A 10896-nucleotide genomic window follows, 5' to 3' on the forward strand; every position below is an offset into this window, starting at 1 on the left:
ACTCACTTTGTAGACCAGGCTGGCCTCGAACTCAGAAATCCGCCTGCCTCTGCCTCCCGAGTGCTGGGATTAAAGGCGTGCGCCACCACGCCCGGCTCAGCTTTTCATTATAGATCTTAATCAAGTTGAAAACAGAATAGTCATCACAATCCATCCCTTGTCAATTTGACACATAATCCTATCTCTTTATGTCCAAATGAAAACAATAACGAGGTCATAATCATGCCTAACAGACTTAACTCTCTCTCAGACAACTGCACATGCATAAGTCTAACTGGGTAGGATCTTGCCCTGAGGTCACCATTCCCTTAATTCCATTTTGTATTCTTGAACACAGGATTTAGCTCCATTCCACTTCCTGTGCCTCTTTACTCTTTGAACCATACATTTCAGATGTTTCCTTTCTAAGCTTGCTACCCTTGATCAAAACGCTCTTCAAGATAGAGAACCAGAGGACAAGTCTATGCAGGGCATTTCAGACACTTCCTTTGTGAATGCAATTGATTGAAACCTCTTTACCTCAGCCTCAGGTAGACTCTTCAGACAAGGGCAGAAAGGAAAATTCTTCACCAAAACGTCATAAGAAAATTCAGATCACCCTCAGCACCAATGCATTCCGTATTCCTAATAGCATGGCCCATTATGTCCCACTTACAGCATTCCATGGCTTTCCAAATCCACAGTCCTAAAATCCACATTCCTCCAAACAAAAGCCTGCTCAGGCCTATCTCAGAAATATCTCAGTCCCTGGTGCCAACGTCTTTCTTAGTTAGGGTTTTACCGCTGTGAACCATGACTAAGGCAACTCTTATAAAGACAGCATTTATTTGTGGCTGGCTTACAGCTTCAGAGGTTCAGTCCATTATCAAGCTGAGAGCATAGCAGCGTCCAGGCAGGCATGATGGGGAGGAGCTGAGAGTTCTACATCTTGATCCAACTGCAGCTCGGAAGAAGGGTCTCAAAGCCCATCCCCACAGTGACACATCCCCCAACAGGCCACACCTGCTAATAACGCCACTCCTTGGCCCAGGCGTATTCAAACCACCACAGTGGGTGTTTTACCTGCACGGATGTCGTGCAGTGCATATGCACCTCATCCCCACAGGCCAGAAGAGGGTGCTGGATCTCCTGAGACTGGACTTACAGTTGTAAGCTGCCATGTGGGTGCTGGGAACCAAAACCAGGTCCTCTAGATATGCAGCCAGTGTTCTTAATCACCAGGCTATCACTCCAGCCCCATTTTAAAAAAATTGTAAATAAAACAAATAATTCAAAAAGGCAAATTGTCATGAGTCTTGGAGGAAGAATGCACAAGGTGGGCCCTTTCCAGGAAGTGACTGGCTGCTGAGGTTGGAAGGGCTCAGTGGGAGGATATGCCGGGGAAGAGCAAGTACAGAGGCCCAGTGGCAGGAGGGACTTGGTCTCTGCTGCCCAGAGAGGGAAAGGTCTGGAGTCTAGATTTTATTCTGAGTAGTAACAAGTCACCAAGGAATTGTAAGCAAGGGAATAACTGTGTTTCTTGGGGGGAGGTATTTGTGTAGCCTTGGCTTTCCCACTCTGTAGATCCACCTGCCTCTGCCTCCCGTTGTAGAGACAGGACGAGGGGGTGGAGTTGGGTGTCTTTGCTCTCAGGAGATGAAGAGTGTACATGAGCTTGGGCTCCAGTCAAGTCTCCAGCTCCGCTGCTTGTGACTTTGTGGTCTTGGGAAAGGGTCTGACCGTCTCAGGCTTTAGTTAGAGGGCTGTGGTGAGAATAGAACGATGGTCTGGTTCCAGTGTGGGATCACTAGGATGGGGCACATCTCGGGTGCTAGGGTCCCTTCATAGTGCTTGTTCTGTGATGCTGACAGTGCCTCATCCTGTCTCTTACCTCTGCAGATCCTCTGGACCTTCTCCATCTACCTGGAGTCAGTGGCTATCTTGCCACAGTTGTTCATGGTGAGCAAGACGGGTGAGGCGGAGACCATCACCAGCCATTACCTGTTTGCACTGGGTGTCTACCGTACACTCTATCTCTTCAACTGGATCTGGCGCTACCACTTCGAGGGCTTCTTTGACCTCATCGCCATCGTTGCTGGCCTGGTCCAGACAGTCCTCTACTGCGATTTCTTCTACCTCTATATCACCAAAGGTAGCTGGGATGCAGGGCTGGCTGGAAGGGGTCTGCTCTCTCCCCACTCCTGTATTCCATGGGCCCAGGGTCTGTTTATTCTTACATATCACTTAAGGAATGGGGCTTCCTTTCCTGGCTTCTGGGGTTCCACCATCCCCTATTTAGACTCTAAACCCTGCCTCCCTGAGGCTCAAGTTTTGACTCTCAGGCTGGATTACCACAAGTGGAGACCAGGCTAAGCAGGGGCTCTGCCGAAAGTTCATTAAGTCACGTTGTGTGAACTTTGGAGTATCTGTGTGTAGGGCTCAGCTGTGGTGGGAACGTAGTCGAGGCCCATTCTTCCTGAGATCCTACTGAGGAAGGTGGCACATGAGCTGTAAGGGAAAGCTCTGGCCATGCGAGGAACACTGACTGGCTGAAGGCAGGCGTGCATTCGTGGGGTGATGAGTCTTAACCAGGGCCTATGGGCATCTTAACACCATGTTTAAGCAAAAACCTAAAGACCAGGAATCAGTCTGTGAAGGCACAATAATGCCAGGTCCGTGATGCCAGCACCATGGAGGCTAAGGCAGGATTGTGTTGAGTTTCATGCTAGCCTAAGCATCACAAAAACACAGAGTCTGGGACAATCAAGACAACAGTTTGGAGTTCAAGTTGTTCCCAGGCCTGAGAATTAAGGCTTAGAACTTTGGAAAGGGTAGGTAGTCTTCGTCTAGTCAACCCTACCAGTCTGGCTGCCCCTTTCTGTAGTGATTCAGGTTTCTAGTCAGCACTACTGAAAACAAAGCATGCTCGTGGCCGCCTCTGCTCAGGCCTTGTGACAACGTCACGATTCTTGTTCCACCTCTGGTTGATCTAGACCCAACCCAGTAGTTCAGGATGCAGAGTTCTGGGGCTTCCCTCTCCTCGTACAGCTCCCAGGGGCCCTATGCTCGGGGTGGGAGGTGCTCCTCTGTAGAGTGGTAGGTAAGGCCTACCTTGTCTCTCTCTCCACAGTCCTGAAGGGGAAGAAGCTGAGCTTGCCGGCATAACCCTGGTCTCACCAGCCTTCTCTGAGGCAGGGCAGGGCAGGAGGCAGAGGAAGGCTGCTGGAGACCGAGAGCCTTCCATCCAGAGCTGACTTTATAAAGAGCTCGCCTCTCCTGGCTCCCCACCCCTCCAGCTGGGTTTTGGGGTCTATGGAGGACCCTGCTCCTGGGGAGCTCAGGACCCTAGCTGTTTGTAGCCTTTTGCCTTTTAGAGAAGAAAAACAAAAACAAATCTTTCCACTATTTAGTTTTTGATTCTGATGACTTTTTTCTCTTCTACCTGGCCCTGATTTTTTATAAACTGTGTTTTGAGTGTTCTCTGGATCAGGGCCAGGGGAGGTCGATTCCCCTCTCCAAGATCCTACCCCAGCCCCATGGTTGCCAAACACTACGTCTGCCAATATCTGCCTGCCCACCTTGGCTGTGACAGCGATGCTCCTTACATGTTCCTGGATTGGTGGTAAGAAGGAAGAAAGTTAAGGAGGGTCTCCTAAGTTTTCATGATTTTTTTTTTCTTCCCCAGAATTTGTTAGCTTTTTGTGTGTGGGGTGGGGGAGGGGAGGGTTGTCCTGTTTTTGATAAATTAGGGGAAGCTATGGGCTTAGGCAAGGGAAAGAGGCTGGCTGACCCAGGTGGTGACCCAGACTACACTCTAACACCATGTTTTTGTACAGAATTTGATGGCTGATTCTTTGTTCTCTTGAAATAAACCAAGAAACCTGTCCTTCTCTTTGTTGTTCCCTGCCCGCTTTGGTTAGTATCAAGCCCGTTCTACTTTTGCATCATGGACCTTCTGGGGATAATCAGCAATCTGAAAGGAGCAGGAAGATGAGAAATGGGGTTCCCAGGACTCTCCAGGGATCCTTGATGCCTTGAGGTTCTGCAGGGACGAGGTTGGGAGACAGATTCTTTGTTTGGGATAGAAACTTACTTACCTGATGGCTATCCAGACCTGAGCAGCTCAGAGGACCTTGAAGACCAATGCATATCCTAGCCCGTGGATGGGACAGCCCCCATCCTTCCCACAACTGTCATTCACAAAAAATTGTTTTATGTGTATGAGTATTTTGCCTGCAAGCATGTATGTGTACTATTTGTGTGCCTGGTGCCCACGGAGGCCAGGAGTGGCTGTCAGATCCCCCGGAACTCAAGTTAAGACAGTTGTGAGCTGTTATATAGGTGCTGGGAATTGAACTCAGGTCCTCTGCAAGAGCAGTCAATGAGTGCACTTAATGGTTGGGCCACCAATCCAGTCATACTCCAAACCTGGCATTTGATACTGTTTAATAAAAATGAAACAAACAAACAAACAAACAAACAAGCTTGCTAGCTTTTAAAAAAGAGATCTTTTTTCTACAGTCTGGATTTCTGGCTCTTTAAAAGTTAAAAGAAGTCGGTCAGTTGAGCAGTGGTGGTCGGCAACAGATGGCTGAGGCTGAGTAGATGGGGCGCCTGCATTTGCCACGGCGCTAGTTCTTGCCCATGAGCTGTTACCATTTATTACTGGGCTGATACTGTGTGTGGTTTTGCTTATAGAGTTAAAAAGCAAATGAAAGCTGGGCATGCACTTGAGAGGCAGGGTAGACAGAGCTCTGTAAATTCTAGTCCAGCCTGGTCTACAAAATGAGCTCCAGAACAGCTAGGGCTACACACAGAGAAGCAGTCTCGAAAAACCAAAACAACAGAACAAAAACAAACAAACAAACAAAAAGACAACACAACAAACCCCCCAAATGATGGCTCCACACCTGGTCCTTCTGGCTTCCCATCTCGCCCTGGCTGCATCCTAGGCGAGCGGCCTTGGCTGCATCCTAGGCGAGCGGCCCTTCACTGGGCTCTGCCCAGCCAGCATCTGAAGTTGGATCCTTGGTTCAAGCTTCCTGTTTGTCCTTTGAGAACTTCCCAGTTCTTAGTTGTATCTATCCTGCTTCTTTGGACAAGCCTAGGGGGCTGGGGCTAACTTTCCAGAGGGCTTGCCATGCCTCCATAGCCCATGGGTACTTTTATTTGGTCCTCAGCCCTATTTCATAAATGAGAAAACTGAGGCATGGGATAAGTGGCAAGATGGGGGATGGGGCTTGTTCCTAGACTTCCTGGCTCCAGAGCCCTCATGTTTAACTACTGTGTGGTGTTTTAGTGGTCCTTCTGTTTTGCACAGAAGTCTGGAAGAACACAAGTGCATGGCGTCGGCAGGTCCTTGACTGCTCATCCCTGAACTGCCTCTTTGAATATGGTCGAAGAGCCAATCCATCTAAAAGAAATCATATTAAATGTTGAAGACCTTCCACTCATGACAGCATAAAAGGCTCAGGCCCATTTCCCTGGGGAGAGGGCCTCTGTCACTCCCCTGTCCTCTCCTCTGCATTGAGCCAATATGTGCCTGACACAGGAAGCCCTCACAAAGGGCATGCTGGAGCCTAAATTTGACCTTGTATCTCTGTCCAGTTTGTAAATGCTCTGCAGGGCATGCCAAGCCTTATACAAGTTTGACTGTGTCAGTTATATGTGTATTTCAGGGTCTCACATATCTAGGCTGGCCTCAAATCCCTAAGTCTTTTTCTTTTTTTTGGGGGGGGGCGGGGGTTGAGACAGGGTTTCTCTGTGTAGCCCTGGCTGTCCTGGAACTCACTGTAGACCAGGCTGGCCTCAAACTCAGAAATCCGCCTGCCTCTGCCTCCCAAGTGCTGGGATTAATGGCGTGCGCCACCACTGCCCAGTGTAAATCCCTGAGTCTTAAACTTCGGATCTTCCTGCCTCTGTCCTGAGAGACTTGTTATAGATGTGCACAGTCACGTCTGGTTTATGTAATGCTAGAGATTACATGAACCCAAGGATGTGCATGCTGAGCAAGTACACTACCAAGTGAGTTACAGCCCTCGCTCCCTATTTTAAAAAAAGTCTGTCACCCACTAATACACATACAAAAACCAAACCAAAGCCAAAAACAACAAAAAAAGATGTTTAGTTGTTCTAAAGAAACCACTAGAAGGATAAAGAGATGTACTTCCAGTCGGTTGCTCATCCATGACACTTGACATGGCGGAACCAAAGTGAGCATGCTGTGAGGTAAGGCGCACAGTGGACTTTAATGGTTAGAATGGATATACAGTGCTGCATGGTACCTGTCAGTGCTGGGAATGGTGGCACCCTGTAAGCCCAGTATTGAGGCCAGTATGAGTTACACATGAGGCCTTGTTTTACAAAGAAAGAAAAGCTGAGTTTTCATATTGGTTATATGTTGAAACAGTAACACATTGGATATATTAAGTTAGATGAAATATATTGAAATGGACTTGTTTTCTAATGAAGCCTTGAGCAAGACTGCATCCTCAGCCCAGGGCTGGGTGCAGGGCACACGGTGCCACCTGCCTCATCCCTCCTAGCAGGTCTGTGGCCTAGTGACCCTGGGAGGAGCGTAGTAGAAACACTTGCCTGTTTCCCAGGATAGCCTTGAATGTATTTGAAGACCCAGATCTCTCCTGAATCAGTCTCATTCATGGACTCAGTGCCCTGACTGACCCCTTACACACTACTGTTGACTGCCTTCATCTCTCTGGGGTAAAGAGCTTGGGCTGCTGGGCTGGTGCTGTACTCCTCCCTCAGCCTCAGCCTCAGATGTAGTAGGAGGCCCTTGTGCATCCTCTTCCAGGCCAGTGTGGGCTCAAGGTGCAGGGAACATAGCAGGGCTTCCTGCTTGTGTCCACTTCCAGCCTGCTCTCAGCAGGGTGATGGTGCTTGGGGGGTAGCACAGAAATGTACCTGTTGCAGGGGTCTCCCTCCTCCTCTTCCTCCTTCTCCTCCTCCTCCTCCTGCCACTCAAGGGATGAAAGAGGAACAGACAGGACAGGGTTGTTCATAAACCCCCTCCGAGGGGGCTATTTACTCATGTATACAGGCTGTTTAGCTGTCTGGCATCATAGCCAGGCGTGGGGCCTTTGGAGTCGTCATGTACGGGGACAGGGCTGAGCTGGTGTAACTCAGACTGTTGGGGCCAGTGATGGGAGGGTTGGAGGGGCTGGTGGATGATGGAGAGAGGGTGTTCAGCACCACACTACCCTCCTCCAGGGAGCGCTTGTAGGGGACTGGAGCCTCATCTCGGAGGTCCTGGAAGGCTAGGTAGGCCTGGAGTATCTGTGGGCAGGAAAGGGCAGGATTTAAGTTGGCCAGGATGGGAAGGAGGCCCCAGGGCTGGCCTGGGGGATGCAGTAGATTGCTGTCTGCTCACTGCCCAGCGGTGCCCAGGATGGGGATGCCTGAGGAAGGCAGGCTTAGAGATGACAGCAGAGGCCCGGGGAGAGTCCTGGCTCTAGTCACTAGATATACAGCCCTCCCAACCCACCCTGGAGTGGGGCCAGGGCTTGTCCTCACCCAGACAGGGACGGAGAAGAAAGAAAAGGCAATGGCTGCCTTGGCGCTGCTGTTCCCCAAGAGGAAGTGCTTGGACTTCGAATGCTGCCACTGGCTGGCTAGGAAGCAGAAGGCCACAAACCAGACACCTGCCCAGAGGACTGGAGGGGCAAGGAAAGAAGAGACCTGGAAGAGCATGCTGGGGCAGGGGCAAGGTGGGCTAGGGAGACCTGGGACACACACCACACACACACACACATCTGGTGCTAACCCAAATCCCCAAAAGCCAACCTCTGAAGTGGGGTTCCCTGTCTAACATAGCACCCTTTCAGCTTCAACTTCCTCAGAATCACAAAGGATTCCCTGTGGCCCAGTCACATCTCATATGCTCAGGAGCTATATGTGACGGGATCCCTCACACAGAGGGCCTTCCCACTGCAGAGGTTCTCTGACCCTGAGCTGCTAAAAATGACTCCCGGAGAGGGCCAGAGAGGCAGTGTGAAGAGCACCCGAGGGTTCGGGGTATAAAGAGTGGGCTTAGAGGGCTGGAGAGATGGCTCAGTGGTTAGGAGCACTGACTGCTCTTCCGAAGGTCCTGAGTTCAATTCCCAGCAACCACATGGTGGCTCACAACCATCTGTAAAGGGATGCCCTCTTCTGGTGTGTCTGGAAACAGCTCCAGTGTAGCCATATACATAAAATAATTTTTTTAAAAAATTAAGACTGGGTTTAGTGCTTTCCGTGTGCCAAGCTTTTGAGACAGTGGGCCACGGTGATGGAGGCTGCTCTGCTGTGAAGCCTAAGGAGTGCTGTTCACAAGGAAGCAGTGGCTCAGTCACATGAGCATCTCAGCCTCGGTTTTTCTTATGAGAAAATGGGTTCTTCGAGCTAGAGGAGAGGAGGTACACGCCTTGATGGGGCGCCTAACACTGGGCAGTGCCCAGCAGGCGTCCACATGACTACAGGCATCCCGTAACACTCAGAACCCCTGCAAGGCAGAAGCTTCACCCTAGTGTTCACTGAGGGTCCTTCATCAAATCCCTGCCACAGGGTGGGCTTTTCAGGCTATGCTTAGTGGGCTACAGAAATGAATGTGAGGGAAAAGCAACTTGGGCTAGAGGCAGAGAGGGGACTGGAAGGGACAAGGACTAGAAGATGCTTCTAGGAGGGGCCATCAGGCACAGGTTTGGTGGGTGGCCCGAGACTGTGAGCTATGGGCCCTGGGGAGAAGCCTAAGAGGGCTGAACAGAAGGGTAGCTCTGCATGGTCCCTTGAAACTCACCAGCCAGAATGAAGTCCAAGAGCTGGAAGGCTATCTTAAAGCGGGTGCCTACGAGGCGCCTCTCATAGGCATCTACGGCCAGGAAGACCAAGCAGCTGAGAAAGGACAGGAAGCCAGCTCCTACTGCAAAGCTACAGGCCATGTAGTTGCTGTTGAGGACACAGCGGAGCTGAGAAGACTCTGTTCTGTTCTGGTAACCATCAGTTAGTAGAGAGGAAAAGATGACCAGGGAAAAGACCTGTGAACCACAACGGAAAGGGTAGACATCAGTGCCCTTCCAAGATGCCCTTCCCTTTGGGTGGACACTTGGGGACAGGCCCTTCTGCAGCTGCCCTTCCTGTTCCAGCCTCAGAGCCCTGTCTCTGCCTTTTGCCTCCTCTCCTCCCTCTGGGCTCTGACCTCATCCTTTCTCCACTGTCACCCAGTCTCTCTCTGCTCTTTCTGACCATGGTCCCAGTGCCCCAGGGCTGTCCTAACCCATCACCGTGGCCTCCAAAGCTCTCCTGCTAACCTAATCTTTGTCCACTCACCCTTGCTTTGCTCCAGACTTTCCTGCCACCACTCTTATTTGGGGCATAAAAGCTAACAAGAGGCACACCACCACCCCAACCCTGCTCTCCTAGCTCTCCTTTCCTGGCTCACAAACCCAAAACTCCACCCAAACACTCTAGTCTATGTTCAGCCCCAATTCATTAAAAAAATTTTTTAAACATTTTTTTTGAGATAGGGTTTCTTTGTGTAGCCCTGGCTGTCCTAGAACTCTCTCTGCAGACAAGGCTGGCTGAGAACTCAAGAGATCTACTTGCCTCTGCCTCTCAAATGTTGGGAATAAAGGCATGTGCCACCACTGCCCAGCTCATTTTTTTATTTTTAAAATTTATTCACTTAATATGTATGGGTATTTTGTGTACATGTATGTTTGTGCACTAATTATACACATGCAGTGTCCATGGGGGGGGGGGGGATAGGAGTTACAGATGGTCTGTGGGCCACTCTATGGGTGCTGGGAATTGAACCTGGTACCTCTGGAAGAGCAGCCAGTGCTCTCAACAGCTGAACCATCTCTCTAGGCCCCATTGCTTTTTAGTTAGTTAGTTTGTTTTATTTTTTGTTTGTTTTTTTGAGACAGGGGTTCTCTGTCTTGGCTGTCTTGGAACCCACTCTATAGACCAGTTTGGCTTCCAACTCATAGACCCACCTGCCTCTGTCTCTCAAGCGCTGGGATCACAGGTATGCACCACCATTGCCTGGCACTCTGGCCCCATTTTAAAAAGATTTTGAATTACCCATGTTTGTACACGTCTGTGCTGTGCGTGTGTGTAAGCCAGAGGAAGGAAGGGCATTGGGTTGCTTGGAGCTAGAGTTAACAGGTTGTGGGCACCAAATCCAGGTTCTCTGCAAGAGTAGCCAGCGCTCTCAGCTGTCAAACCATCTCTCCAGCTCCCTCCCCCTCAATTCACTTTTTTGAAATAAATGTTTGAAATGGTCAAAATATCCTAGAAAATATGCAAAGACAAAACAAAGATGCAGTATTGATTGCAGAATTAAAATGCCAACATTTTGCTTTTTTAACTTCACAGGATTTCACAAGCAGCTCTAGCTGGCCTTGCGCTCACAATCATCTTCCTGCCTCAGCCTCCAAAGTTCTGGGATTATAGGCATAGGACAGTTACATCTAGTTTTTGCTTTAGAATTCTTAAATAAGCAATACAGCACTGCCCTGGTAAGTGTTCCACCTCTGTGCAGCCTACAACCACACTGCAACAGAGGCGCTTCTCTGACAATGACTATGAGGTACAGAGGATGAAGAGCCGGATGACTTTAGCAGCTAGTAAGCAGCAGAGCCTAGACTTGGACTCTGGCTCAAGCTTGATCCCGCCTTGGGAGCAGTGGTTCCTAGCAGTGCTAATCTGTGAGAGGCTGAGGCCCTGTCTGTCACACTGCAGTGTGACAAGCCCTGTGTAGGCACAGAAGGAACCCATGAGCGTCTACTGGATGGAGAGTGGATGGTTCAGGGGCTTTCTACCTGGATGTCACAGGTTGAGAAGGGTTGAGGAGCGGGACTATAGTTTGGAGGGCTGTGAGCAGGGCAGGGCAGGGCAGGGCAGGGCAGGGCAGGGCAGGGC

General features: G+C 50.0%; 2 protein-coding genes across 4 annotated transcripts in view; one reads left to right on the top strand and one right to left on the bottom strand.

The window, feature by feature from the left end:
* The window catches only part of Kdelr1 (KDEL endoplasmic reticulum protein retention receptor 1), a 12619-nt gene extending 8749 nt beyond the window's left edge, over window positions 1–3870 (top strand). Inside the window, exons 4-5 of the mRNA XM_021168307.1 lie at window positions 1879–2131; window positions 3110–3870. Of these exons, the coding sequence (XP_021023966.1) occupies window positions 1879–2131; window positions 3110–3144 (288 nt within the window). The 3' untranslated portion in view covers window positions 3145–3870. The remainder of the gene's footprint in view (window positions 1–1878; window positions 2132–3109) is intronic.
* Window positions 3871–6910: 3040 nt separating this feature from the next.
* Window positions 6911–10896, bottom strand: part of Syngr4 (synaptogyrin 4) — a 10231-nt gene continuing 6245 nt past the window's right edge. Inside the window, exons 3-5 of one of the 3 annotated variants that reach the window (XM_021167845.2) lie at window positions 8771–9008; window positions 7510–7649; window positions 6911–7272 (exon numbers count right to left, since the gene is read on the bottom strand). In XM_021167845.2, the coding sequence (XP_021023504.1) occupies window positions 7042–7272; window positions 7510–7649; window positions 8771–9008 (609 nt within the window). In that variant the 3' untranslated portion in view covers window positions 6911–7041. The remainder of the gene's footprint in view (window positions 7273–7509; window positions 7650–8770; window positions 9009–10896) is intronic. The other 2 variants (XM_021167844.1, XM_021167846.1) reach the window with 2 other exon arrangements.

This window comes from Mus caroli, chromosome 7, assembly GCF_900094665.2.
Source record: "Mus caroli chromosome 7, CAROLI_EIJ_v1.1, whole genome shotgun sequence".
NCBI lineage: Eukaryota > Metazoa > Chordata > Mammalia > Rodentia > Muridae > Mus > Mus caroli.